A 27,680-nucleotide genomic window follows, 5' to 3' on the forward strand; every position below is an offset into this window, starting at 1 on the left:
GAGATAATGAAAAACCGCTTATGAAATAAGAAAGAGCATGTAATTCCATGATAAATCCAATACTTTTTTGATGAAAATTAATTGTAGTTTTGAAATGGTAGACATCCAAAACGGAAGGATTCTAATAAAAGGTGATCCCTTGTTTTACCTTGTTTTTGTATGTCTCGGCCATTCCAAAACCGATTTTCATCAAATAAGCTTTGAATTCTTCTTAGAATGCTATGTTTTGTATTATTTCATAGGTGGTTTATTGGTATCTCGCAAAAAGTTAAAAGCCCAATCCTCATCTCCACCACTACTACTATACCATCCCCTTATCCCTTTAAGAAGAAACCAATAACAAAAAGGTATTCTATAGGACGTGTCATATACCCCTCACGTTTCCTCCATGCAGGGGTGGATCCAGGAATCCCACAAAGGGAGAGGGGGTGCAAACAATATTTCAGGTGCCACTTCCAGGTTTCATCTCATTTTTCTTCTTTTTTTTTTTTTAAACAACATATAAAGAGGGGGCGCGCACCCGGCGCCCCCCCCCCCCCCCATCCGCCACTGTTGACCATGAAACATGTTGATGTCAGCAAATGTCTTCAAACTCTCATACATTGTACTACAAATGTATGAAAAGAAACAATCGTGAGCTGTACATGTACACATAAGTTAACCCCCCGAAGTTAAAAACTAACTAATAGGCCTAATACACTAGTAAATGTTTACAGTGTATTCTGAATCTAGATATGCACATCGTCATAACAGAGATCGTTCCTATCAACAAGAAAGCTTGCCAAGTTTGGCCAACATAGCAACACCTGCACCGTGTATCACAAATGATAGTATGCAAATATTGATTCAACCACTTGTGTCTTTGCTGTGAACAAACACATTGAATTGCTGCTATTAGTCTTCCGAGAAAATGTACAAAGCACATACGTGTACATATTTCGTGCATTGATTCCAATACATCTGTATAACCTGAACAAAAATTACAATCGAAAATTCTTGCCATATTGCGCTTCCCGTTATAATGATTTTGTACTGACGATTGCCAGACTGATGGAGAGCCATTGAATGGCCATTTGCAGGCATGACATTGACCGCTGCAATGGAGTAGATAATGTATATACATACATATATATATATATATATATATATATATATATATATATATATATATATATATGAAGAGTTTGATCGCAAAAACCGATAAGTCCATTTTTGAAGATTTTGAAGTACGGTCTCTGTCATAGAGTACAAAATAATACCTTATAAATGATATATTGGTCACTACATATAAAGGTACATTTTTGAAGTTATGGTCAAAAGAAGCAAAAATTTTCTTATTATTCTCTTCATTTTTCTTGACCTTTAATCGTAAAGGTCAAGAAAAATAAAGAGAATAATAAGAAAATTTTTGCTTCTTTTGACCATAACTTCAAAAATGTACCTTTATATGTAGTGACTAATATATCATTTAAAAGGTATATTTTTACTATCGTACTTTTTCAAAAATGGACAGAACTCTTCATATATAATCCAGAACAATGTTCAACATTCAAGTCTTCTGTTAGAAACAATGAAACTTAAACACAGCACAATAAACATTACTGTTGTGTCGGCATGTAGAGGCCTATTGACAATCAAGAACACACAAGCATAGGAACAGACAAACGTATAGGCCCTACATACTCATACACTTCCTGTTTAGTTTCTTGTGGGTTTTTTTTTCTGTAGCCCTTCATGTAAGGTTAAACAATACAATTGCTGTATAAGTCTTCTGCACTTCCAAATCTTCAACTTTGATTTTCCTCTCATTTTCCTTATACTGTACCTTCATTTGTCTCTCCCTCACTCACCCTCTCCTCCCCCCTCCCCCCCCCCCCTCTCTCTCTCTCTTTCTAAACCATAAGTCTTTGAGTTATTCTGGACATTTCCTATCCTGCAAAGTTGCCCCGAAAGTTGCCTATATATTGTAGTTGCATTTAAAAGAAGATGATGTTGATCTGTATAGATGAGACCGTTCCGCCAAGGGATTATACGCTCCGGCAATAATAAGTACACCGCAGTTGACGTTGAAATCCCGGGTTGAAATAGATTAACGATGAGCAAAGGGTGGAAAACAAAAGCCCTGGTGGGACCTAGCGGGTCTCGGTTCTCTTTTAGAGTAGAAAAGGCAAGAAAAGCTTGGCATTTTAATCTGAATAGAGCTAAGAGGACGTCGAGTAACGTTGCCCTTACCCGTATAAGTGATCATTGTATCTAACCCTATTAATTCCGATGATATTGAGAGGGAAGCAGAGATTTAGTTATCGCCGGCCTAACTATCAAGGTTTTGATGAAATGTTGAGCGAACGAAGCACCCCCCCCCCCCTCACATAATGGCCTCTGTTCTCTTTGTACAGATTGTGTATTCATTGACATACCGAGTAATCCTTCCCTTCAAGTGTTGTTGTTGTTGTTGTTGTTTTTTTACAATCCCCTGTAAACTAAATTTGTGAAGCATCGTAAAACTGTACTTTGAACGAGAAAGGAATAGGATTGTCTGTGGAAGCGGCATTTTTTTTTTCTATTTTAAAACCACTTATCATTACATGTCCATATGCACGCACGTTTGTATTATGACACAGTTGTAGTGCTGTGCGTGACCTATATATCCTCATATTATATTGATATAAGAGTGTATGGCGGACAATAACAAGTTGCAATGATTCAAGTGCGTCTAACATTATGTTCTTGCACTTCTGGTGAAACAGCGGCGAGGAGATAGCCTACTGCATGATTATAGTCGCTCTTCATGATCGTCCTTATAACCTCGCAGATGTTGTCATAATCAAAATATTTGCCTGTTGGGCGCATGGCCGGCGGAACCGGGGCTGTCCCTCCCCCCCTTTTTTTTTTTTTGCACCATTACAAAGGAATACATAAGGTGTCGCCACTTTGCAATGGGCCCCCACTTTATTTTACCCCGGAAGTACTCGTACGTAAGTGGCACAGAAACAGATAGAGACTGTGAAGTTTGAGTGCGGCCAGGTGATGTTTTTTGCGCTGAAGACCTTTTTGTTGTTGTTTTTGTTGTGTTTGTTTGTTTGTTTGTTTTTTGTTTGTTTGTTTGTTGCTTGTTAGCTCATGAACAGATGATGATTTACCTCTTTAGTTTCTTGTTAACAGAGTATTTGCCTGGTCTTGTGTTTGCTGTTTCCTTTATTCTTTCACGAATAAGTTCATAATTATCTCTCTGTGTCTGCCCAGCACAATTTATAGTCATCTATCTCTCACTTTCTTGCGCCATCCCATGCACTTTCACATCATAATTATAGACCACTTTTAAGTAAACTATGTCATTCCAAAGTACTTAAATCAGAAAAAAAAAATCAACTTCAATTTGAATTGGTGCTATAACAGACTCAACACGCTTGTGTGTTGTTGTTTTTTTTCATTTTTCCTGTTTTTTCCCCCACAAGAAATAGAGTGATATATAGTGGTTAAAATAGCATGCTGATGTTTGGATAGCGATGATGTTGTGACTTGGCTGCACGGGTTTGCTAATTACAAAATACATGTATTATAAAGTCATTGGTCATATATAGCTTGTAACAAAATTTTCATTCTTTATCTCTGTTTAGTGTGTTTAGTGGTGACAGTCGATCAGTTACTTCAGTTATATATCAAGAAATATGAAGAGTTTGTTCGCAAAAACCGATAGGTCCATATTTGCCAAATGGAGATATTTGCGATTAAAGGTCAAGAAAAATAAAGAGACTAATAAGAAAATTGTTGCTTCTTTTGACCATAATCAAAAATGTACCTTTATATGTAGTGTCCAATTGTCTTTTAAAAGGTATTATTTTGTACTTTATACACTTATCAAAAATGGACATGCGATACTGACTGTAGGAAGAGAATTCTCTCTGTCCTTAACTCTCTTCCACGGGCTTATATTGACCGGGACCCCACTACATCATTATTCTAATGTTATTCAATATCAGTCATACAGTCATACGTTTTCTGCTTACTGTTAGCAATATTGTTCTGGGTACCGTTTCGTGAAAGTTTTCAGCGCTGACAAGTTGTCAGTCTAGTCTGACAATAACCATAGTAGCAGTCAGTGACCAGAGCATCACAGCCAATCAAAAGCAAGGATTTTGCTGAAATTGTCAGAGAATGACAACTTGTCGGCAATGACTAATTGATGAAACATCCCCAGATGTATTATTGTAATCGTTATTTGTAGCGCATGTGATTACAATCCCCTATGGCAAATGTATGCTATATGTAACAAAAACTGAAATGAACTTACTGAACAAGCTGAAAATTTATGTCACCGTGAAGCAATGCCATTTAGAGATTACATCAAATCAAATCAAATCCAATCCAATCCAATCCAATCCAATCCAATCCAATCCAATCCAATCCAATCCAATCCAATCCAATCCAATCCAATCAAAACAAAACAAAACAAAACAAAACAAAACAAAACAAAACAAAACAAAACAAAACAAAACAAAACAAAACAAAACAAAACAAAATAAAACAAAAACAAAACAAATCAAAACAAAAAATTGACTTCCAGCATGTTTTCATGCCCGAATATGTCGGATGGTAGATGGATAAACCACCGTAGTAGATCACCATCGTAAAGACGTGTGTGTGTTTATGTTGGAGCGGTGGTTTCACTAACTTGACACAGAAATAGATAAAGTGATTGAATGAACTAGGCCATAAAAAGGAGACTGGGATAAGCAAAACAAATAGATTGATGAAGGAATAGTGAATTGATGAGATTATGACAAAAAAGCAGGAATACAGTGAAAGATTTAGACAACTTTCCCCTGATTATTTGTTTTGGGAGTTGGGTCAATTGGAAGAACGAGAGCGATTTTCACTAGACAGGTGTATGATCGTGCGGAGATTCTGAAAAGGACATGGACACGCCCATCAGCTTAAACTCTTGCAGCGCCATCTCGCGTTAGGGGTGTTTGTTTGGTAAGCACTATTTGGGCACCCGTCCCGCTTCATCATGAATATTCATCAGGCAGTAAGATACTGTACTAGTAAATGGCAGAACGCTGGATACGTGCAAAACGTATGGCCGGTAAATGTAAAAATGTCGAAAAATTGCATCAACGGGGAGTGTTAAAACGTCTCGCCGGGAGATGGTAAAATGTTCAGTTTTGCCGAGAAATGTAAAAACGCTGCCGGGAAATGAAAAAAGTATGTATTTTCACGGTATTACGGATACATGTAGATGATGAATATTCATGATGAAGCGGGACGGGTGCCCAGATAGTGCTTACCGTTCGTAGATGCCAAAAAAAAAAATGGTGTCGAATCGTATTTTGTTAAATACTTTCAAAGAAATGTATCAATAATTCTGCATTTTTTTTCACAGAAAATTAGGTGGGCGATTAATATATTTCATGACTTCATCTTTAAATTTAAAATTTTAGAACGGGGTTTGCTACTATATTCTAAAACATTATCTATCTAAATGGTAATTCGTCAATGCGGTGTGGGGTGATTTGTAGCCCCACCCCCTTTTATTTTCTTATTTGTTCGCTGTGTACAACACACACCATCACAACATACTAGTACATGATCAATCTGGACCTATCGCACCACGTCTCTTTGTACATCTTGACGGGACGGACGGACCGGTCGGCAATCGCGATGCGATCGCGTTGAATGGCCGTGTATAGTATTGTACCTGTACTGCTGCTCTAGTAGTGTGCGTGCGTGTGGCGATGACTCATGTGATAGCTCGTGAACACACAGTGCATCGCGAGTGGTGTGGTGACGAGCTGAGAAATACACTCGCCTGTTGTACGATAGGGATAGGAATAGGATCTCTAGGAGATCGTGTCATGCGGATGCTTCAACGTACCGAAGAACTGTGTTATTGAATTTTGTAAAATTACTCTCGGATTGACGGTAATGCTGCCCATGATTCGGGTCCTTGAGTGCTGAAAGAGGAAGATAACGACTGAAGAAAAGTCGTTGTGATAGGTTTTCTACTTTGCCAACATACACAATCGTCCACAATGACAGCAACAACAATGTCGTGGTCGTGGTCGGAATATTTTCCCTATCCTGATTATGTGGGACTGATACGGATGGTCGTCACCGACTTGCCAGAATACTATCGGACCGAACCATCAGAAGGCACATTTAACGAACTCCGAAAGTATAGCTACATAACAATGGATGAAGTAAAGACAGCCGTGATCTTGGCTGTGGTATGGACTCTTGTAAGAACTCTTCTTACAGTGTTAATATTCAAGGTGAGATGAGAATCTAGCTAATCTTGAGTTGTACTTTGTAGTACCGGCGGCAATCGTCCGCAAGTACTTTGTCTTTGCTTAACCTCTGACCTCTGTACATTTTACTAATAGTAATACTATTCACAATGTCAATGACAATCACTGACCAGTGCCTGGCCTGGCTGGGTAAACCGCTAAACCACCATTTGCATCTCTACTCCTGACTCTAACTGACTAACATTAGGCCTAAGTTTACAGGCAAAAAAGTGAAATAGGCCCCACCGAAGTGCGCGTGCACGCACCGGTGCATTAGCAAGCAAGGGTAATTTATCTCCTAACGTTAGGCCTAACGTTAGGCCTAGGGTTAGGGTTTAGGGTTAGGTAGGGTTGTATTTATGGTTGAATTGGCTGTTAAATTAGTCAAGGGACATTAGGGAGTCCTTCTGAGAATAAAAAGTTGAACAAAAGATGCTATGCTGTGGAAATCGGGCCCCACCGCTGTATCAATCTCGCGTAGACGCCGTTTGGTGGGGCCGCATTCACGAGTATCATACTGTGGAAGGAAGCCCTACCGCCTTGCTTACCTACCGATGTGCGCCACACGGTTGGGCTGAATTAATGAGTATAAACAGGCGAGCTGCCGTAGTACATGTATTAGTACGGACACGCCTATTTCACGAGTATGCCGGCCTACATTTGACCGAAAGATCAGTCTGTATCTGGTCGTCGGGGAATGTTCCGCGGAGACTGCGTCTGGCTTCACGGATCCTATACATGTCCACGGAGGAGAGCGATAACGTCAAAATATAAAAGACTCCTCCGGACAGACGGATCTTTCTGTCTAGGCCTACATGTGCAAGCCTACTGTACTGTCCATGCCCTATCGCTATCCTTATAAATTAGGCTTAGACGTTTAGTTCGTCCTTGGCCTTGCCCTTGGCCTTGGCATATTAAACCCCTGCGCTGACCCTGTCTTGACCGAAAGATCAGTCTGTATCTGGTCGTCTGGGATATCTAGGACAGATGTTCCGCGGAGATTGCGTCTGGCTTCATGGAATCCCCTCATGTGGACACTGGAGGAGAGCAGATAAAGTCTAAATTAAAAATGACAAAAGACTCCTCCGGACAGACCGATTTTTCTGTCTACACTAGTACAGTGACCACTAACTGCACGTGCCTCTAAGTTATTTGAAGTAATTAACCTTCATTATAGAATGGGTAGCGAGAATCCTGCGATCTCATTGGTCGAGAGCTATGTGTTGATTTTTACTGGCCGCACACTGAGTCACAGTGGTAAACATGTTATCGCGCACTTGTAGCAAGACCAAGACTCTGGGCAAGAGTACGCGTACTTGTAACAAAGGTTCGCGCACTCAGTACGAGACTCCTATTGGTTAAACAACCAGTGATTAGTTTTTATTATATACCTCATATGGGCAAGTCCAAGATAAGGTCCCCAAAGAAGGCAAAATTTAATCTTTGCTGAATATTGACATGTTTGCTATCATTTTGAGGCTTATGAGCTGAAGTTTTGATTTCCACGGAGGAAAATATGATATTGTGTAAATTTCAAGGGCTTCATTTGCATACATGTGAAATACAGCATTACGTATGGGACACAACTGCCCTTCATCAATCGAAGTAAACACTTTACTATTCAGTTTTTTAGTAGTAACTATCCAGATATTAAATACAGGGCATGCATACTCAGGTTGGTCATAAAAATATAAAATATGAATGATTAAATATGATTATGATGGTAAATATCTTAGGAATATTGATTCCCTTGACAATCTGGTTCAGTATTTGAGTAATTTCAACTGATTCCACTTCAATAATTATGCAAAATACCCATAAACATGGTTCTCCACACACTAAACGAATGATTCCCTTGACAATCTGGTTCAGTATTTGAGTAATTTCAACTGATTCCACTTCAATAATTATGCAAAAGACTCATGAACATGGTTCTCCACACACTAAACGAATGCGGGACAAAGGGCATGCATACTCAGGTTGGTCATAAAAACTATGAAATATGATTAAATATGATTATGATGGTAAATATTTGGGGAATATTGTTCCCTTGACAATCTGGTTCAGTATTTGAGTAGTTTCAACTGATTCTGCTTAAATAGTTATGCAAAATACCCATAAACATGACTCTCCGCACACTAAATGAATGGGGGACAAAGTGTCCCATACGTAGTGTAACTGTCCCATACAGTACGTAACACGTCACGTCTGTCTTTAATTAGAACCTGTAATTAGTGCTTTTTGTCTCATGACTTGAAACTAACCTCTGATAATCTAGAGTGTTGTGACTTTCATCACAGTGAGTTTCAAGTTGTAGAATGAAATACTTTTAGAGAGTTTTGAGGTTGAAAAAAATGTTCAAAAAAACAACATTTTTCTGGTCCCATACGTAACGGCACATATTTTCTCTTGTAGAATATAATTGTCAAGGTCATTTTTCGCCATTTTTTACATGATTATCAGGGTTCGAAATTGGCGATGGTCCGCTGGCCATTGGCCACCCAAAATCATGTCAGACTAGCTAAAAATCATAAAATTTTGAAGTAACTAGTCCGTCTGGCTAGCCAAAATATTGCTTCAGTGTCAAAATTGATTCTAAGTAGTCCGCCTGGCTAGTTAAAAAAAACGTTAAGTGCGACCCCTGATTATACTTCTCTTAAATATCAATCACCATGATAAAGTTCAATGTGATCAAAGGCCGTTAACAGTATTTTTCAGGTCATAAAAGTCTCTGAATGTCCCATACAAATGTACATAATGCGCGCGTTATCTTGGACTTGCCCATATATAGATTCCTCTCATTTGATTGGTTAAAAGTGGAGTCACGAAAATAGCTGTGCCCCATTTTTGATCAAAATGACGTCATGATTTACTGTGCCCGGGGCATAGAATCAACTGTGCCCTGTAAATAGGTTTGGAGACAGTCGCAACCCACTGACCTATGTACACTATAGTGTACATACAGTGTAGGTCAGTGTCGCAACCTTGTACACATAGATCACTCATATGTATGCACCAATGATATGACCGCTGCGCTGTCGATCAGCGTTGATTACGAGTGCTGTAAAAGAGACTAGAATCTATATTTTTGGTATCTATATTTCGGAATCTATATTTTCGGTATATAAAACAAATAATGACAGCTTGATATTCGGGGCACAGTTTGAATTATGTACAACTGTAGGCCTTCGGTGATGTGAAAACCATAACTATGCCCTCAGCTTCGCTTCAGGTATAGTTATGGTTTTCACATCACCTTGGGCCCATAATTTTAACTGTGCCCCTCATAGCAGTCATTATTTGTATATTATATGGTACTGATGCATGGTTCTGAAGAGAAACCATTCATCCAGTAAAAATTGATGCATGGTTTTCGAACTCTCGTCTATGCCAAGCCAAAAGAAAATGCATCCAGTAATTTTGTCATCCGGTAATATGATAGAAAAATGGGTTTTTGGCAAGAACATTACCCATTTTATATTAAATCAGATGACGCACATGTCTTTTCATGCGTCAGTCGGAATATAGTGTACATGCGGTAACTATGGAATTTAGCCAAAACCCACTCGGCTTCGCCTCGTGGGTTACTCCATAGTTACCTTATGCACACAATTTTGCCTGACGCACTCAGACCTGTGCGTCATTTGTATACTGACGTAATAGCTTAGAATGTCGCCACTTCTGTACAACGACAGGGCCCACCACTGCCACAGCCAAGGGCTGTAAAAGACTTAAAGTTGAAGACTCTAGTGTAAATTCTTAGACTTTTAAGTTTAATCCATGTTGTTATGGTACATGTACTATAAACCTAAGAATCTAGTCAAGTTACAGTACGTAAGTTTCCATATTTCAGATTTAGGGGCACCCGATGATGGCCATGGCCCATTCTTCCTACAGACCTATTTAACCCATTGAGGACGAGTCCCAAGTTTACTCGGGCAGGTGTCAATGGGAAATGTGTGTTGTAGCAAAGTCAGGGATAGCACAAGTTTACATATTTTCTACTTCTAGTATTAAAAAAAAAAAAATGCACCAAAGGCAAAAGTTTGACCTTCTGTGCCAAAATACAACTGCATGCATGCACAAGCGTCTGAAATGGTTTTTGTACTTGGTGGTTGAACTTTGTTTGGAACGGCATTTACATGTACTGTATGGTCAATTCAACAATAATTTACACAATCCTGTTGCTGTACCTACTGAAGTCGCGGACTTCCATACATGTACAGTATGAGTTGCTGTACCGGTACATACGGAAGTCGATGTGCTTCACACATCGAGCACAACGTCTGGTTGGGCTATTCAAGTGGGGTGGGTCAAATTATGGGTGACTTTCTACTCTAGAATAGGACATTCATATCGGTGCTACCTGGAGTCCCACCTTTCCAAATTATGCTAATTTCCCTGCACTGGCATTTATAGCATTGCATTGTACTTTTGTTCCTCTGTGGGGCTGCACTCCTGTACTAGTTGTGTGGGTGTATAACTACATTGTATGAATCTATGCGTATGATCATTCATTCATTGGTCAGTACTAACATTCGTAGGGATTTGGGCTGAAAGTTATCCAGGTATGACTACAATGTGTACACACAGATACTACTGTATGGAGACAAAATATGAAAATTAGAAGCATCGTTCAAGGATATCTGTCTCCTAAAATTAAGTTGACACGAGTAGAAGAATGCTCAAAATTACTATTTATGGAAGGGACATCACTCTTGTCCAGTACACGGGTATGCCATGTAGTGCCCCCCTCTTCTCTTTAAAGAAAAAAACTAAACAAAACGAAAGAAAGTGTATTGTCTGTTCATGATAAGCTTCTTTTTTTTTTCAGATTTGATACTCAAAAACAAACCAAAAAAAAAAAAAATACTTGAGAAACATCATTTAGTTGGCAATATGTACATGTTCCAAATTCCACACAATTATTCTGCTAAAATTGTCCAAAAAAAGAAGAAGAAAATCACCACAAAACCAAAAGCATTGGCTAGTTGAGCACATTGTTTTCATAGACTGCTTCAGGTGCTGATACCAAACTGGTATCATATGAATGTACAGTGTTGTGCTTGCTGTGTGCACAGTGTAAATAGGCAGGCTTAACAGGTTGTTTTACCTGTTTCATACTGTACAAAGTCTGAATGGTACAGTATGGCTGAACCATCTCATGCTGGTACATACACTGTAGTATCTGTCTGCAGAATCACAGACCTCGCCTAGTACATATGTACAGTCTCTCCTTGCACAGACTGAGCACAAGAGCCACTGCTTCCCATTTAACCCGCTGAGGACAGGCTGATTTTGCTATAACACACATTTTCCATAGACACTTACACGAGTACACCAAGGACTAGTCTTATTTGGGTTAATTCATTGTATAGGGAACCTCACAATGTAATTGGACAGACTTAGTTCCTTATATTATACTGCTATTGGCAAATTAATTTCTTTTTGTATAGTGTAGTAATCAATAGCTGTTGCATATATCGGGTATCATACTAGGCCCTTGAACACACTGTACAAACTCTTTATCCTATTAATCTGTGATGTGTTTTGGTAAAGATTAGTGGTTAACTTGGCTACACAATCTCTGAAATGAAAAGAAAAAGAAGAATCCAAACATCCCTCTAAAATATGCTGTTGAGATTATAGTTCAAAGGTCATGTGACTGGGCCTACTTTTATGAGCTTGAGTTTGTTGTTACAACAGATTACCTTGTTACAGTAAAACTTAGTCTTCACAGTTTATGTGATGGAGGGAAACTACAAACATTGCAATGTGATTGTGAATAAACTAAGGGTGTGTTTATGCTCAATTTGCGAAGGCAGAATCAGCGTTTTGAAACGCTGATTCAAAACGCTGATTCAAAACGCTGTTCACGGGAGCACTGTTTATGCTCACTTTCTTCGAGCCTTGGAAAGAGCGTTTGCGATTGCTTCGCTGACCTCAGTAGAGGCAGGTCAAATTGGGGGGCGCGCTTCGATCGGTGGCCTGGCCTGGGAGAACAGCTGGGAAAGACATACCGGTATATGCGTATGCACAGTACATGGGAAAACTGCACAGGCCAGGGTAGCTAACTGGCCGGGTGCGCGCTTTTTCACGAGAACCGGAAAGGCGTTTAGATGACGTCACTCTAAACACGTTTAGAAGCGCTGTTGCATTCATGCTTCCCCGTCAAACGTGATCGAAAATTCACCTTTTTGTGCATTTTGGATCGGCGTTTTGAATCAGCATTTCTATCGAAATGAGCATGAACGCAACAGTGTTTTGCACTAATCACATTTCAAAAGCCTGATTTTGGCCCCCAGAATGGAAGCATAAACGCACCCTAATTTGACCCATTTAGCAAAATATAGAAGAACAAAATAATTGGCAATCCCGCCTCTACCATCACGTTTGTAGGAATTCCATGTTTAGACTGTCCTGTGAATATTTTTGTCTATAGATTATATGCAAACCTGGTTGAATAAGTGACTTACCAGTATTTATTGATGTCACTGTAAAAGCTGTTATTTTCGTATGGGTTTAATTTTTTGGTGAATTTTACGAGTCACTGTTGGGCTCCTTTAATATCATTATGTGCAGATATGATCGCCATGTACACTTAAAGTAGCATGTGAGTTCAATAGCCTGATGTCAAATTGCAAAAACAACATCTCGGGAGAATGTCTGTGACCTTGTCCTTGGCAAAACATCTGTATGCAAAAATAACCCAGCTACACGTACATGTAATACAGTATACATTGTACATACAATTGTACACTGTATGTACATTGTACTTACACACTGTACTATGTTTCACAGTTCACAGCAAGAAATTATGGATTACATGTACCATAGTATGTTGTTACTAGGGTTCATCTCGTTCTGTATTCCCTCACTTTATTTATTTGTTCAGTAGGCCTTGAACTTCGATTTCTCCAAGTGGACTGTTTACAATCCCTAACTCTGTGCCTTCAAACTAAATGCTATTCTTTCTGGTAGGTACAGTATAATATATTATAATAATATGATAAAGTACTATATTATATAGTCCCACCTATACATATTATGTATGGTTGGGACTATGATTTGGATGATTGTACTGCCCATAATCCGTTATACATCTGATATCATTTAATGCCCATACCCATTTAATATGCGTTATTAACCACTTGCAGATGGAAAAAAAAAAATCACTGCTTTAGTGTTTCAAAATAGTTCTAAAATGTCAGTTAGGGATAGAGACAACGATGTAAAAATGTTAATCAGTTGGTATAATCATTCTGTAATAAGTAAATTACAAAATAGGAACTATTGATAAAATGGTTTCTGGAATAAACTGTCAACAGATGGTTTAAGTGAGAAAATAGTGATATTTTACGCTTTATTGCAACATTTTTACCTCGTCATTCCCAAGGTTCGTTATTCCGAAGGCTCTTTAGTCTGAAGATTCGTTATTCCGAAGGTTCGTTATTCCGAATGTCATTTTCGGATTAACGAATCTCCGGAATAACAAACCTTTGGAATAACGCCACAAATGTTCGGATTAACGAACCCTTTTTCATTTTCGGATTAACGAACCTCTAAGTAGGTATAGGGAATTTGTGTGTTTTGGATTAACAAATCTTCGGAATAATGAACCTTTGGAATAGCGAACTTTCGGAATAACGAACAGCACCCATTTTTATATGGTTTGTAGGATGTGATGTGACTGATCATGTATCACATACAATCATGATCATGTACAATCATGTACTATGTGCACATATATGCATCAGATGTGATAGCTCAAAACATTTTTTAAATCACTGTTCCCATTCACTGTGGGCAGTGAGTTACTGTTTCCATATGCCAAATATTTTGCGAGGTTTTTATTTTTGCTAATTTTGCGAGTCAGGTGCTATTCGCGAAATTAAAGACACGCGAAAATATTGACTCTGATCCCGATGTGGATGTGACGTACACGTGTACATTTCTCCGTTCAGTACAGGACTCCACGATCGCGAATTTAACCACTCGCGAAATTGTTGGGGATTCCCGATTCGCGAAAATTTAGACTCGCGAAATATATGACGTATACAGTAGCTCAGTCAGTATCACCTCTGCCTCATAATCCAAAGTACCCTGGTTCAATTCCAGGGTCCCACCTGTAGCAATGTTGTGTGTTATCATACTGTTCCCTCTAGTTACAGGCAAAACATTCTGTCCCTCGGATAGGACAAATTGTACAGTAAAATGGAGGTCTCGTGTGTGAGAGAGTCACAACTCGTGCACATAAAAGATCTCGCCTCATGTTAGTACAGTCATTGCAAAGAGCAAAGTGTTCAACCCGGTGAAGTGGTCCCGCCTTCATACAATGTACATTCAACTGGACCCCATGGAAGACCAGCTACAACTGTAGTGCAGCTGAATATGGGCTATCCAGCCATCTTGTCAGATGGAAGTGAATAAAACAAACCAGTGGTAAACAGTAGTAATCAACATCAGAATGACAGGGTCTTCAGACTTCTCCTTTCAGCAGTGTGACAAATCCTTGAGTCATGCACAGTTAAATGCTTTAATACTATACTGTACAACAAGAATGCAAGCATTGTCAATTCCACACCATGCAGTCAATGGGTCAGTACGTAATACAACAGATGAGCCACGTGATCAATAATAGGCATTCAGTTGACTTCCTTTCAACTTTACAACGTACCAGGTACAATGTACACTCTTGTACTGTACTTCACTGACAATATGCATGGATCTACCACTACCAGACTGATGGTTGGGTTATATAAAACACACCCCCTTTAAAATAGTAACACAACATACATGGATAGGTACAAGGTGGTGTCATGTTTTATTATACCCAAAAGTGAAATGTGGCTAAATTTGACTAAAATTCTTGAAATGTAAAGTACAATGATCCAATGTATTGTTTGCTCCATGCTGTGGTGGAAGTGGTAATCAGAGTCATTTGAAATGGAGATCAGGCACCTTCAAAACTTATACATCTGAGCAAGCATGAGCGGAAAGCATTTAGAACTTTACGTACACTGCGCATTACATGTTCGTAGATTTGTATTATACGTTGTATGTGTGTGTGTGGGGGGGGGGGGAGGCAGGGTTGTTTGTTTGTCTGTTTTGCTAGACACTGCAGTCAGTTTTGCTGTGGCAATGTTGTGGTCCTGGTACTGACACAACATTTGCTCCCACGATGATTGCTCCGTTCTGATTTCCCTCCGAGGACTTGGGGTTAGGGTTGTGATAGGATTTTATGTTTAGTTTGATGTGAGGATTTGGATTAGGGTTAGGGATATAATATGTTTATGGGTAGATTTTATGTCTGGCTTAGCATGCAGATATTTCATGGCAGCAATTGTCACAGGAACAAATGTCATAACGGGACCTGGTACATATCCATGGTAGACCTTCCTACACTGTACTTGTTGGTCTACTGTAAAAGTGGAAATTTTCGCACATTTCGCGCAACCAGAAACTTGCGCGAAAATAAAAGCACGCGAATATTTTTGCTTACCATATGTGCCTGTGCATGATGTCTTGATTCCGCGGAATTTAAAACACGCAAAACTCTTCCGACCCGGCCAAGCACGAAAAATTAGTCACGCGAAAATATCCACTTTTACAGTATTGTACATGGTTGTATGTGCGGTCACGTACAATTGTACATTCGTGTAAAGATATTAATTTTACATTCCTCAGTGTGGTAAGAAGTTGTTGTTTTGTTTTGTTTTGTTGTGTTTTGTTTTGTTTTTTGCTAGGAGTAGTAGAAGGCATGATAGAAAAGTTTTGAAGAATGGAGACAGTTTATGGTTGATATAGATCTGTATGTTCAGTGTTTATTTTAACCTTGAGATATTTCAAAATCACATTTTAGAAAATTGTTGTACAGGTAGAATCACTTTTTTCTTTCAATTTGTCTCTTTTTTTCTGAGCTTACCACTAACAGTTAATTTGTTGTCATACAGTTGTATATGGAGCATGTTATTGATTATTTCTTCTTCAAATCCAATCTAGGAAACAATTATTTGTATTTAGCATGTGCCATAACAGTAGTAATGGGTGATCAGTGGGTTATGATTAGGAGAGAACATGAACTAGCATATATCTCTTTGATTGTAAAGGTACCAGCAAGAGCTTGAAGTGTAGTTTTATACCGTAGTGCAAGTACTCTGAAAGGTTGGGGTTATTTGACAAGACAAAGTTAGAGGATATGTGCATGATGCATACGTGTACAGTTGTAGCATGTATAGATACCAAAACGTTCATTAGTTGTCATGTCAATGACTTGATTTGTGTAGACCTACAGTTCATACATTTCATCAGAAAAGCAGCAGAATCATATGATGATATTTTAGAGAATTTGGTAGAAATACAGTACCTGTCTGTTTGCATTCACAAGAAAAAGTTTGAACAATGGCAGCATTTCAGATAGGGACTGCTTGATTTAATTATTAGTATATCAAAAGCAGGAGAACAGAAAAATTCCACCGGAAACTTACTATGCTTTACACCTACAGTATTTCCACTTGCATAAAGTTTCAGAGACCTTGCCCTTTGTCAAGTGATTTTTTTTTTTTTTTTTTCAGTGTGCATATACTGAAGTTGCTTAACAGTTTGGCTTGTTAATATTCAGATCATCACTATTTTGGAGCACAATCTGAAAGTCATGGATTTGGTCAAGTGGGCAGTTCCAGCGTTACGGACATTACATTTCAGACAAAATTTGCAACTTCAAAAGATCATTAAGATAACAAAATATTTTCATTCTGAGCTCATACAATGGAATCATTCACATATGAGGCTAAGTCATAAACAGTGCAAATTTCAATCCATTTCTCCACATCATATGGCACTTACTGCATAAATTGTTGGCCGTTACGGACATTACATTTTTTGGACATGACTTTTTGCGTGCCTATGCAATCATTGAAAAGTCTGTGAGTTTAAGCACATAATAAGACCAATGTAGGAATAAATTGAAAGGTAAAGAAATGTTTAAAGAAAATAAAATCACATTTAGTGAAATAGATGGCGCATGTCCCTCCTAGAGCCAAAACTGTAGCGTTACGGACATTACATTTAAGCGTTACGGACATTACAGATTTGTCCACTTTCATTAAGTGGCAGGAGTCACATGCTTGTATTAATTTTTTTTATCATTTTCACTTGGATGGTAATCAGTACACATTTGACAATGTTGCCTTAGCCCTTTCATGAGATCTTTCATTTCAGGAATTGCCAATTTGAGGACTATTTGTTCAATATAGACTCCTACTTTAACAATTTGTTGACTTTTCTATCATATTGGAATTTAATCAACTTATTTAATGCCTGCAATACAGTTGTGATTTATAAATAACATATAGATCAGCCTTTTCACTTTCTACTACATTTAAACTTGTAATTACTCAAAAATGTAATTTTAAAGAAATGTTACGGACATTACACTTTTTATTCACATCTACTTTGCCATCACTGAGCATAACTCTGAACAAATAAAGAACTTTAATTTCAATCAAAACAAATGCATAATCAAAATCACATATAATAATGGCTCAACAAATGCTCAGTATGTATTTTTACACTATGAATGTTTAGTTTTACTTTCTTTTTCCCTACAGTTTGTTGAAGTACAACAGTCTTTTCCAGGGTCATAAAAGTCTGTTTTGGAGAATATTGTTTATTCTGCTTCCAAATCACCTTGGAAGCTAGAAAGGTGTTCTTGACCAATTGTGGGAGAGGGTCTAATACTATGATACCATCCTGTTCTAAAAATAGCTCTCCTTCACTACACTTAAAGAAATATTCATGGATCCTTGTCTTTTCAGAAATTTTCATAATCAATGGACTATCCTCATTACATAAAGTCCAACCTCAGTTATCCAGCAATCACTTTTCTGGATTGCTCTATTATCCAGACACGGGCTGGTACATGATTTTCTTTGCATAATTTGGTGCAAAATATGACGTAAAGTACATAAAACTTTATTCTTTACAAAGTAATTGTAATTCAGTACATAAACGTTGATCGCTATGGTAAAACATTATATTTCTACCAACCAAAATACTGCATTGCTAGATGGAATAATAAGGAAGTGTATTTCATTCACATTCCATTTGATTTCCACATTATTGAATAATAAAACATGAAATTTTCATTTAATTGAATAGTCAATTAAAAATATCCTACACAATTTAATTAATAAAGTGTCATGCGTGAGCATATCTCCCTTATCCAGCAATATCATTTTATCCAGATGGCTACCGTTCACGATATGGTTGGATATTGAGGTTGGACTGTGTTTCCTTAACAGACAAGTCAGACCACAACTGACCATACATTGTGTAAAAGGCTTTGTCCAGGGATGTTTCTGACTGTTTCTCTTCTTTAACAATGTATTAACATACATTCTTGCCATCATACTAGTATAATTACTCAACTTGATATGCTGTTGCTGTAAGATAGCGTGCATCCATGTATTTCACGGCAGAAATAAGTAGAATATACAAGTAATAAGATTGTAATAGAGGAATGCAGAAGATTAGTCAAAACCTTGTTGAAACACTGCACTTGTTGCTGAGTAAAGTCCCAAATCGATTTTCATACAAGGGCTGGGGCATTCATTGTGACAGATATCAATATTGTAGGGTAGAATATAAACTATTCCTCAAAATCATACGTAGCTAACACTTTTACCACAAATGTGTAATGTCCGTAACACATTGGTTATGTAATGTCCGTAACGCTTTTTAAAAGGAATTATGCAGGTTCCCGAAAAACTGCATGGATATGTTGTGTGATATCACATTTTAGCTTTGCGTTTGAATTTAGAACAAAATTAGACCAAAACACAGTGTATTACAAAAACTTTTACATCTAAAACGTTACGGACATTACACTTTGACAGAGGTGGAAATTCAGAAAATTGAAATGCTCATCTTTCAAAAAAGAATTATTTTCTTTCGATACCAAGAAGGATGATGTAAAAATGAGTCATCAGCTTTATGATAGCGTAAAAATGGTTGCCTGAAAGTCATTTTATAGGGAAAATTTCTACTTCAGAAGAATTACATGCAAATTATACTGAATTTTTCTGCAATGTCTTAGAAAACAACACACGATTTCAATAGCTAAAAAAATAATTTTTTTCCAAATTGTTCAATTTTTTTACATCATATCAGTTTGATATGACCCTTCCTAAATACTTTCCAGGGTAAAACAAAGTTGTTGCTTGATTTTCATTTTTCCATCCTCAGGTAACATTTTTCACGGAATTGCCCAAATGCAAACTAGTATTTTCATGAAATAAGCGTGTCAGACAACCCCCAATATCAAAGAAAATGAAATGAAGAAAGTGACTCAGCTCGGTATTCTTTGTAGCTGACGAAGGGACATGGATTACGAAGATCTTATACAATGTAAGTATTGTAGACAATTGTTTACATTGGAACCCCCTTTGCAACTATCACCTTAATGGGTATTAGGGCTGTCTTTAAAATCAAATCAAACAACTAGAGAGGGGCCGTCAAAGGCGGCAGACCCACGCCTTGTACAAAGTCGGGGTAAACATACTGTGCATTCGGTCATCTACCAGAATTCGGTCACTTAATTGCCAGTGTCCTTTATCACCAGCCAGTGCGTTCTACCAAAGATCGTACACTGAAGTGTACGATCTTTGGTTCTACAGTCACATCACACGCAAATCACATCATTTCACATACGGTAACACTCATTCACCACAGGAAAGTCCTTTAGTCTCCTCCAAAAATCCATCGAAAATCCCAAATTCCACCGTCAAAAGTGCAGATTCGGAACTTTTCCAAGCGCGCGCGATTTAAGTCCAGTTTTAAGAGTATTGTCTACGCGATGGGTCGCCGAAAAAGCGCTAAAAATCGAGAAATACGCCGTTTTCTTGCGGGATATTTTGCTTATAGCAAGCCGAGAGTGTGTTGATATCAAAGGTCGTATGAGTGTACGATCTTTGATGGTATCCACAAAAGCGCAAAAGAAAAACAAAATTTACGTACCCCCTAGGCAATTACCCAGCCTATGATTAGTGTCTACGGGAATTATTCAATGCAAGGGTTAAATGCAAATGTCTACTGCACCAGTATTCGGTCACCAACGAGCGCCGCAACGTCCCCGATGCTATTTTGCACCAACAGGGTAGAGCGCGATGCATTTTCAGCGGCCTTGCACACGCATTGACATTGAGCGCGCATATCGTGCAGTGTGACTGCGACCGAGCAAATGCTCCTCCAACGAAAAAAAACAATCAATTTTAATTTGAAAAATCATCAAAATACGGGCCAGTTTGTGACGACGGAGAACGAACTTTCATAAATCCAGAAGGACATAGTCCTTCAAATAGGCCTAAACGTAAATTTCGGAATTCTTACGAACATTTGAGCAGCGAAGTCCGATCGTTTGGGAGTTTATGTTTTCGTATGGTAGCGGAAAATCGCAAAGTGAGAAACGGGAAATTTTCGGAGTGGTCACTATACCATGGGGTCAAAACTTTAAGGTCGCACAGAATTTGCGAGGGTCAACCGATTATCACCAAAATCTAATCGATTCTTTCCTGTCATTATCCAGACATCCCCTGAACATTTCGTGCAAATCCGTTTACCCGTTCTCTTGTTATCTTGTACACAAACAAACAAACAAACAAACAAACAAACAAACAAACAAACACACAAACAAACAAACAAACAAACAAAAAACAAACAAACAAACAAACAAACAAACAAACAAACAAACAAACAAACAAACATACGGAACCCTTTACATAACCCCCTACCGATTTTCATCGGCGTGGGTAAAAAAGCATCCCTACCAATATTTTTCATACTTTGTTACATGTTTATGTAGCCTGCATGCTCAGCTGTTGGAAATCTTTTCCTGTGTGTGTGTTCTTGGAGGGTGGGGGGGGGGGGTAATTTGCATTAATCCCTCATCAGTAGGGATTACACTTTCTTTTGAAAAGGGGGAGTGCCTGGCCTCATGCTTGGCCAGAAGCCATTCAACAATTCCACAAGGCTCATTCATGCTCATTCCCCTTCCATCCTTTTGTGATCCTTTGTCTTCTGAGCAGAGATTTAAGAGCCAAAGGGATGGCAGATGGTGTCATTCCAGCCCTTGCACTCTGACCACCACTGTCCCTTTGTTGGGCAGATCGATCAGCTTTGGACACAAATCATTAATTAGTTCTGCCCAGCTTGTAGACCCCCTCCAATCTGTCCAAAATGCACATAGATGTTGTCCCTTTGTTACAAAAGTCAGAATTGCCTGGATATTGCTGTGGAGTTGCTTTGTTTCTGTTGTTCAGTTTTGGCGCTCAGCTTCGGGTACATGCAATACCTTGATCATTCACTTCAAGTATGAAAGGCACCAGGTATTTTCACCACCCTCAATTGATTACACAACTAATAATCTCATGTTTAAAGTCATGTGGTATCCATTTGTGCTGCATCGGAACAGTCTCATATCTTTAAAAACCCCAAATGATATGCATTGTGCATGTTAATTTCATCCAGTGATCACAAAGAATAGCGCAGAGTTTTTCCCAGCTTGTTTGGTCAGGATGCTACCCTAAACAGACTAATAATTTACAAACAATTTCCACATGACCAAGTTTTAAGGTGAGAGCACACTATTGTAGTTTTAGGTTTTTGTATTCAACTTTCAAAGAGCTAGATTTTTTTTTTTCATGCCATTGATAGCATTCCATAAAACCTATAGAAATTAATACATGTACTACAAACTGGCTTGCCGTATTGTACGTGTACATATACGTACATGTTATGTACAGTGTAGGGATGTGATTAAATGCATGCCCTATAGAGTTGATTATAGGTAAATCATCAAGTGTCTATCATGGTAGTATTAAAAAGAGATAAAATCCAAATAAATGTATCAATGATCAGAAAAATAAAATCAGCTTTGTGTAGCAAATTGAGACTGTTTCTTTAATATTGGAGATATACCCAATAGCATTGATTTTTTTTTTAATAGTCCCATCAATATGTAGTATATTACATGCTGTCAGTTAGAGGTAACTATAAAGGGTGCAGAAGTGATGGAACCACCAAACCTGTATGTTCATTATGTGAAGAAAATACAATGAACAAAGCGAAATAACTAATCTCCTCTTGGGGTGTTATGTTAAAAATGATACTCTTTATTAAAATATATGCTCCTTTTACATTTGAAAGAGACAATTATTGCACAAGACATTGACAGTCTTCGTGCAGCACAAATATATGAAATTTCTCATTATTTGGGTTTAAGCTTGACAAATTTGATACCTCCCCATCCTTGTGCGAATAGCTGGTGTAATTGACAATATATCATCCGATGTAGATTAATGTCGGATGACTTGTGTTTGCTGGTAATCATGCATGGTGGTAAAAGTGCTGTGTACCCTTCAATCTGCAATGATTGGAGCAATAATTGTGACTGCTTCTTCCAATCAGCGAGACCGGGTTTGGTGTCGACAAGATTACTTGCAGTGGCTTTGCTACGGTGTTTGCACCTCATGATGCTTAAACATGATGAGTGCCTCCAGTTTCGCCGACCACTTTTCCTACAGCGTTGCATTTTGGCTGCAGCAAGCTTCATTGACTCTCAGTAGCTTCGTCGCTGGAAAAAGACAGACACAGTCTCTGAAGTAGCAGACTATAAAAGCCATCTACTCGTATCGATGTGATATTTATTCTGCACGACAGAGCGTGTAGACTTCAGTGATGTGTGAAGAAGATTCATGGGGAGTGCTTGATTGCTGATTCATGTTTTAGAGTACGCTCTTTTTTTTCGGGGGAGGGGGGGGGTGTTTTCTTTGTTTACCCATGACTTAAAGGGACTGTACAGTACTGATTGAGGTGGGGATTCACGTTTTGAACATTTCTAAGTGAGACAATGAGAAACCTCTTGTGAAATATGAAAAAGCATGTAATTTTAAGAAGGATTCAACGTTTATTTGATGAAAATTGTTTTTCAAATGGCTGAGATATCCAAAAAAGTGATAATAATAAAAGGCGACAGGCCACGCCTTTTATTAGGATCTCTTTGTTTCACCTTGTTTTTGGATATCTCAGCCATTTCAAAAGCGATTTTCATCAAATAAACTTTTGATACCCCTAGAATTGCATGCTCTTTGACATCTCATAGAGTGGTTTCTGAGTATGTCGCAAAACGTTAAAAGCTAAATCCTCACCTCGACCAGAACTGTACACACCCTTTAAGCTGCATTCTGCCTCTTGTGTCATGTGTACTAAGGAAGACGGTCTTGTACATGAGTAAATCTATATGAGCATGACCGTTGCTCAAAAATTCACATCAGACTTGGTGAAAAAGCACACCATTCAATGCAACTACAATGTACAATGTCAATGTCAACCTCTTTTTAAAGCTCATTATAAAGCAGGTCAGCATTTGAATTTCATATGCATCCAGGCACTTGCTTGCCACTGTCAATGATTTTTGATAGCCAAATGTTCGCATGCATTATAATAGATTATAAAATGGGTTCAAGAATGTAGCCAATTGGAAGCGCTGAAATGAGTCACGTGTGCTTGCATTAATTTCTCACTAAAGGCCCCATCACACTACAGCGAATGCCCAACAAATGCCAAGCGAAAGCCCAACGAATTCGAAAATGTGAAGACAGTTTGCATGTCTGACGTTCTTTGAATTCATTAGCTATTCATAGGGATTCGCAGAGATGCGCTAGAGATTTTGGACATGTTTAAAAAATAAAATCGGCTCCAGCGTATCTCTGCGAATCCCGACAAATAGCTAATGAATACAAAGAACGCCAAGCATGTTTATTGTTACGAACTATTCTAGTACAGTTGAACCTCTCGTATCCGGACAAGTCGGGACCGGGGCTCATCCGGATAAGGGATGTGGCCGGATACAGGAGACTCAATGCTTTATACATTTACATAATATACATACCGGGTACACATGTACAGTAGCCCATTGTAGTACCGATGTAGTAATGTGTATACTGCAACCTTTTCATTGTTACACTCAGTAACAGACCCCGAAATAGAGGTTCGTGTTTGCAAGAATGAAATCATTTTCTTTTATAAATTCTTGGGATTATTTACCTAAATAACTATTAAGAAATGTATCAAGTATAATATGTAATTCATGTGTGTGTGTGTAGGAGTTCTCAAGGAGTTGGGAATCTCCCTTTCCTCCCATAATTATTTTTAAAAAATCATTGCGTCCGTATAATAGAGAGATCCGGATAAAGGGAGGCCGGATAAGAGAGGTTCAACTGTATTACCAATGGATGTTAACATATCTTCAAATTTTCAAATTTATTGGACATACGTCGGGCGGGCATTCGTTGGGCATACGTCGGGCGGGCATTCGTTGGGCATTCGCTGTAGTGTGACGGGGCCTTAACATGCACGGCCTGACGTCACAATGTTTACACTAGCAGTGCGCACTCAATCAGTTGTTACAAGTGCGTCGCGTGCTACTATACGCGCTGTCAATCCTGTAAACAACTTCTAGTTCGGGCTGCCGGCCGGCCTTTCTTGTGTGCATAACATGTGTGGCGTACGTATACTCTTTATACGTACAGTACTATGTGCGGGATTTCCGAGTGCGACGTGCGTAAATGTTTGGCTCTTGAGCGAGTGCTACATGTAGGTGACTGGTATTGGCCCACAAAGGTACGTGAAAAATGCTGTTAGTTTTCGACCCATTTTATAAATCAAATGATGCACAGGATTATTTCGTGGCGTTAGTGGAGATGCTACATCTCCACTAACGCACTCTATCCTGTGCATCATTTGTATAGCAAACGATTCACAGGATTTAAATGCACACGAAAAGTACTTTTCTGCATTATAGACGCAGAAAATGCCAGAGGCACAAATTTCATCGCACTGTGAAAAAGGATGTCTGCTTCAATTCGCAAAAATTTCATGTCAAGCTATACTAGGTGCACCCATGCCATGCCGTCTTCTTGCCTCATACTGTTAGTAGCTCCACTCGGCAATGATGTCCTCTGTTACACACACCACTGCAGTTTTGTATGCCACATGTATTCAAATTAACTTGAAATGATTTCATGTAAGGTAAAACCATACAAATCAAATTTTACAGGATTCATGAAATCACAGGGGTTGACATTTCACTAAGAAAAGTATACAATTTTTAATATTCACCTTTTAATGCAATGATGATGGATAAATGGTGACCATTTTCATATTTATACAAATTCTATCCAGTGGTGATGTCATGACCTCCAAAGTGCCCCATGGATTGCACATTAAGTATGAAACCTTATATCCACATTTTTTACAATGTGTATTCCAATACAAAATCAAGGAAAATTTGCATCGTCACATTTTAACCTCTGCTGTGTTGATGTCTTTCAGGGAGGAAGGGATTTGATACTGGTAGTTTGTACTTGATCATTTGATTGAATCATGTACTTAATACAACTCTACTTGTTTTAGGTGATCTGGATGATAGAAATAGGTAACTTGAACATGGCAGGTAATTTCGCTTTAGTGAGAATTATATCGTCAACTGAAAAGCGCTATTGTTTTCTAAGATTTGAGCGTGAATAAAAACAAAGCAAACAATTTTCATGAAATAAAAAGTTTATTTAGTTTTTTATTCAACAAACATGCATGTGACATCCACTTCAATCATAAGTGGCTAGATTTGTACTGGTTAAGCATTGTTCCAAATATGGGGTAAAATAATAACATTTTACTGAAAATGAAGGATTCAATTTTGACACCATAATGTAGCTCTAGGAGATTGAGCCCTACAACATGATACAATGTACTGTACCAATAAGTAATACCCCCCATTGCGATAAAGCCCTACTGGTTTTCAGCTTAGAATATGACAATGGTGGTTTATATGGTGATGGCGATGATTCCGTTGTGGTTTTATACTGGCATACTAGCACAGTTTGGTGGATGAATGTGGAACATGCACAGCATCATGGACTGTATGACCTTCGGTTTTTGTATTGCAAAGGAAATGCACAGAAATGCAAGTTCAACTTTCACTTTCACCCGACTCAAATCAAAGTCCCGAACAGTGTGCTGATCCTGAATCTGTACCGATCACTGTCAAATGATAGCTACAGTACATTGTATTGTTCTAGATTAGAACTGAGCATTCTTTACAGGCAGTCAACTGAGAGGCGGGGTTTACCAAACATGCATGTGACATCCAGCGTCACGTGTGTAAAATATTTTTCCTACATTGAAGGAAAGGAAAACTTGATATTGTAGAAAGCTTTGTAGGGGTCCTTGCTTGGAGGCGTCCTCGGGTTGTGTTTTGTTTTGTCTAATTGCTTTGCTTTGTTTTGTTTCCTTGACACTGTTGGATGTGTACATTAGCTGCACATTATGTGGGTTTTCTCACAGTCTGGACTTTAGCCAGAGGTCGCAAGACACCTGCCTAAAAAGTTCGCTTGTCTTAGAATTGCTATTGTGTTTTCATTTTTCCTTCTTTTCTTCCTGTCATAGTTAGCACTTGTGCACCTCTCACCAGTGAAAATGTTTTCCTGTGGTCTTGCAACTTTTCTATTGGGCACAGTAAAGCATGGGGCTTGTGTACTTGATAAGATAGGTGTAGTCAGTTTCCCTCACTGATTTGTGGTCCCACGTATTACGTACCAAAATAAAATTAAACAAATCCAAAAAGACACAATCAAAATGCACGTAGACACATGTAGATGGGACAGGGCAAAATAAAAGAATAGATTGTTTTTGATAAAGGTAGCAGTGACCTTGTACTTTTTAGAGGTTAGAGGTCAGCCACCGATTTTTGCTATAAATTTATCACTGAAGACAGAATTATCACGGTATTAGCGACATTTCATTGAAAGTAACAGAAAATTGTTACCAGTCAGCCGGAGATTTGCCAAACAGGCCACTGGGCTTTCATCCAGTCGTGTTCATGAATTATAAAGCAAATTTTGCTGGTGCTTACATTACCACCGCGCTGTACATACATTACCATGATGTACCAATGCCAATTAAGGCTCAGTACACTAGGGGTACCAGCAAATATCAAGACTGAGCCATTAAACGAGTCACTGTGGTTTGAATGTGACCTACCAGCTTGTGCAGGATTTGGATTGACCAAGCGTCTGAATCTTTAGAGTGCAATGATCACGACAAACCTTGCCAACTGTTAATGATTGACCGCTGTGACATTGTGTTGTTTGTAACCCCAATATCGATATCTTGACTCCTTCTCAGAATATCGTGCACAGTAGTGTGGAAGATACCAGTAGACACACTGACAGTTTTGGCTATCATTTTTTTTTTTTGGATAATGCATGATTGTTACACATTGTAGCATTGTTAAAAGGAAACTCCACTTCTTTTGTAAGTTGATGTTGATAAGAAAGG

At 38.5% G+C, this 27,680-nt stretch overlaps 1 protein-coding gene across 1 annotated transcript in view; it reads left to right on the plus strand.

Annotated features, from left to right (window-relative positions):
* The first annotated feature begins 5,825 nt into the window (after positions 1-5,825).
* The window catches only part of LOC139728927 (ceramide synthase 1-like), a 35,602-nt gene continuing 13,747 nt past the window's right edge, over positions 5,826-27,680 (plus strand). The window contains exon 1 of the mRNA XM_071639856.1: positions 5,826-6,272. Within this exon, the coding sequence (XP_071495957.1) occupies positions 6,033-6,272 (240 nt within the window). The 5' untranslated portion in view covers positions 5,826-6,032. The remainder of the gene's footprint in view (positions 6,273-27,680) is intronic.

The sequence above is a fragment of the Diadema antillarum genome, unplaced genomic scaffold (assembly GCF_040938485.1).
Source record: "Diadema antillarum isolate AM-2024a unplaced genomic scaffold, OU_Dant_1.0 seq00000205_RagTag, whole genome shotgun sequence".
NCBI classification, from domain to species: domain Eukaryota; kingdom Metazoa; phylum Echinodermata; class Echinoidea; order Diadematoida; family Diadematidae; genus Diadema; species Diadema antillarum.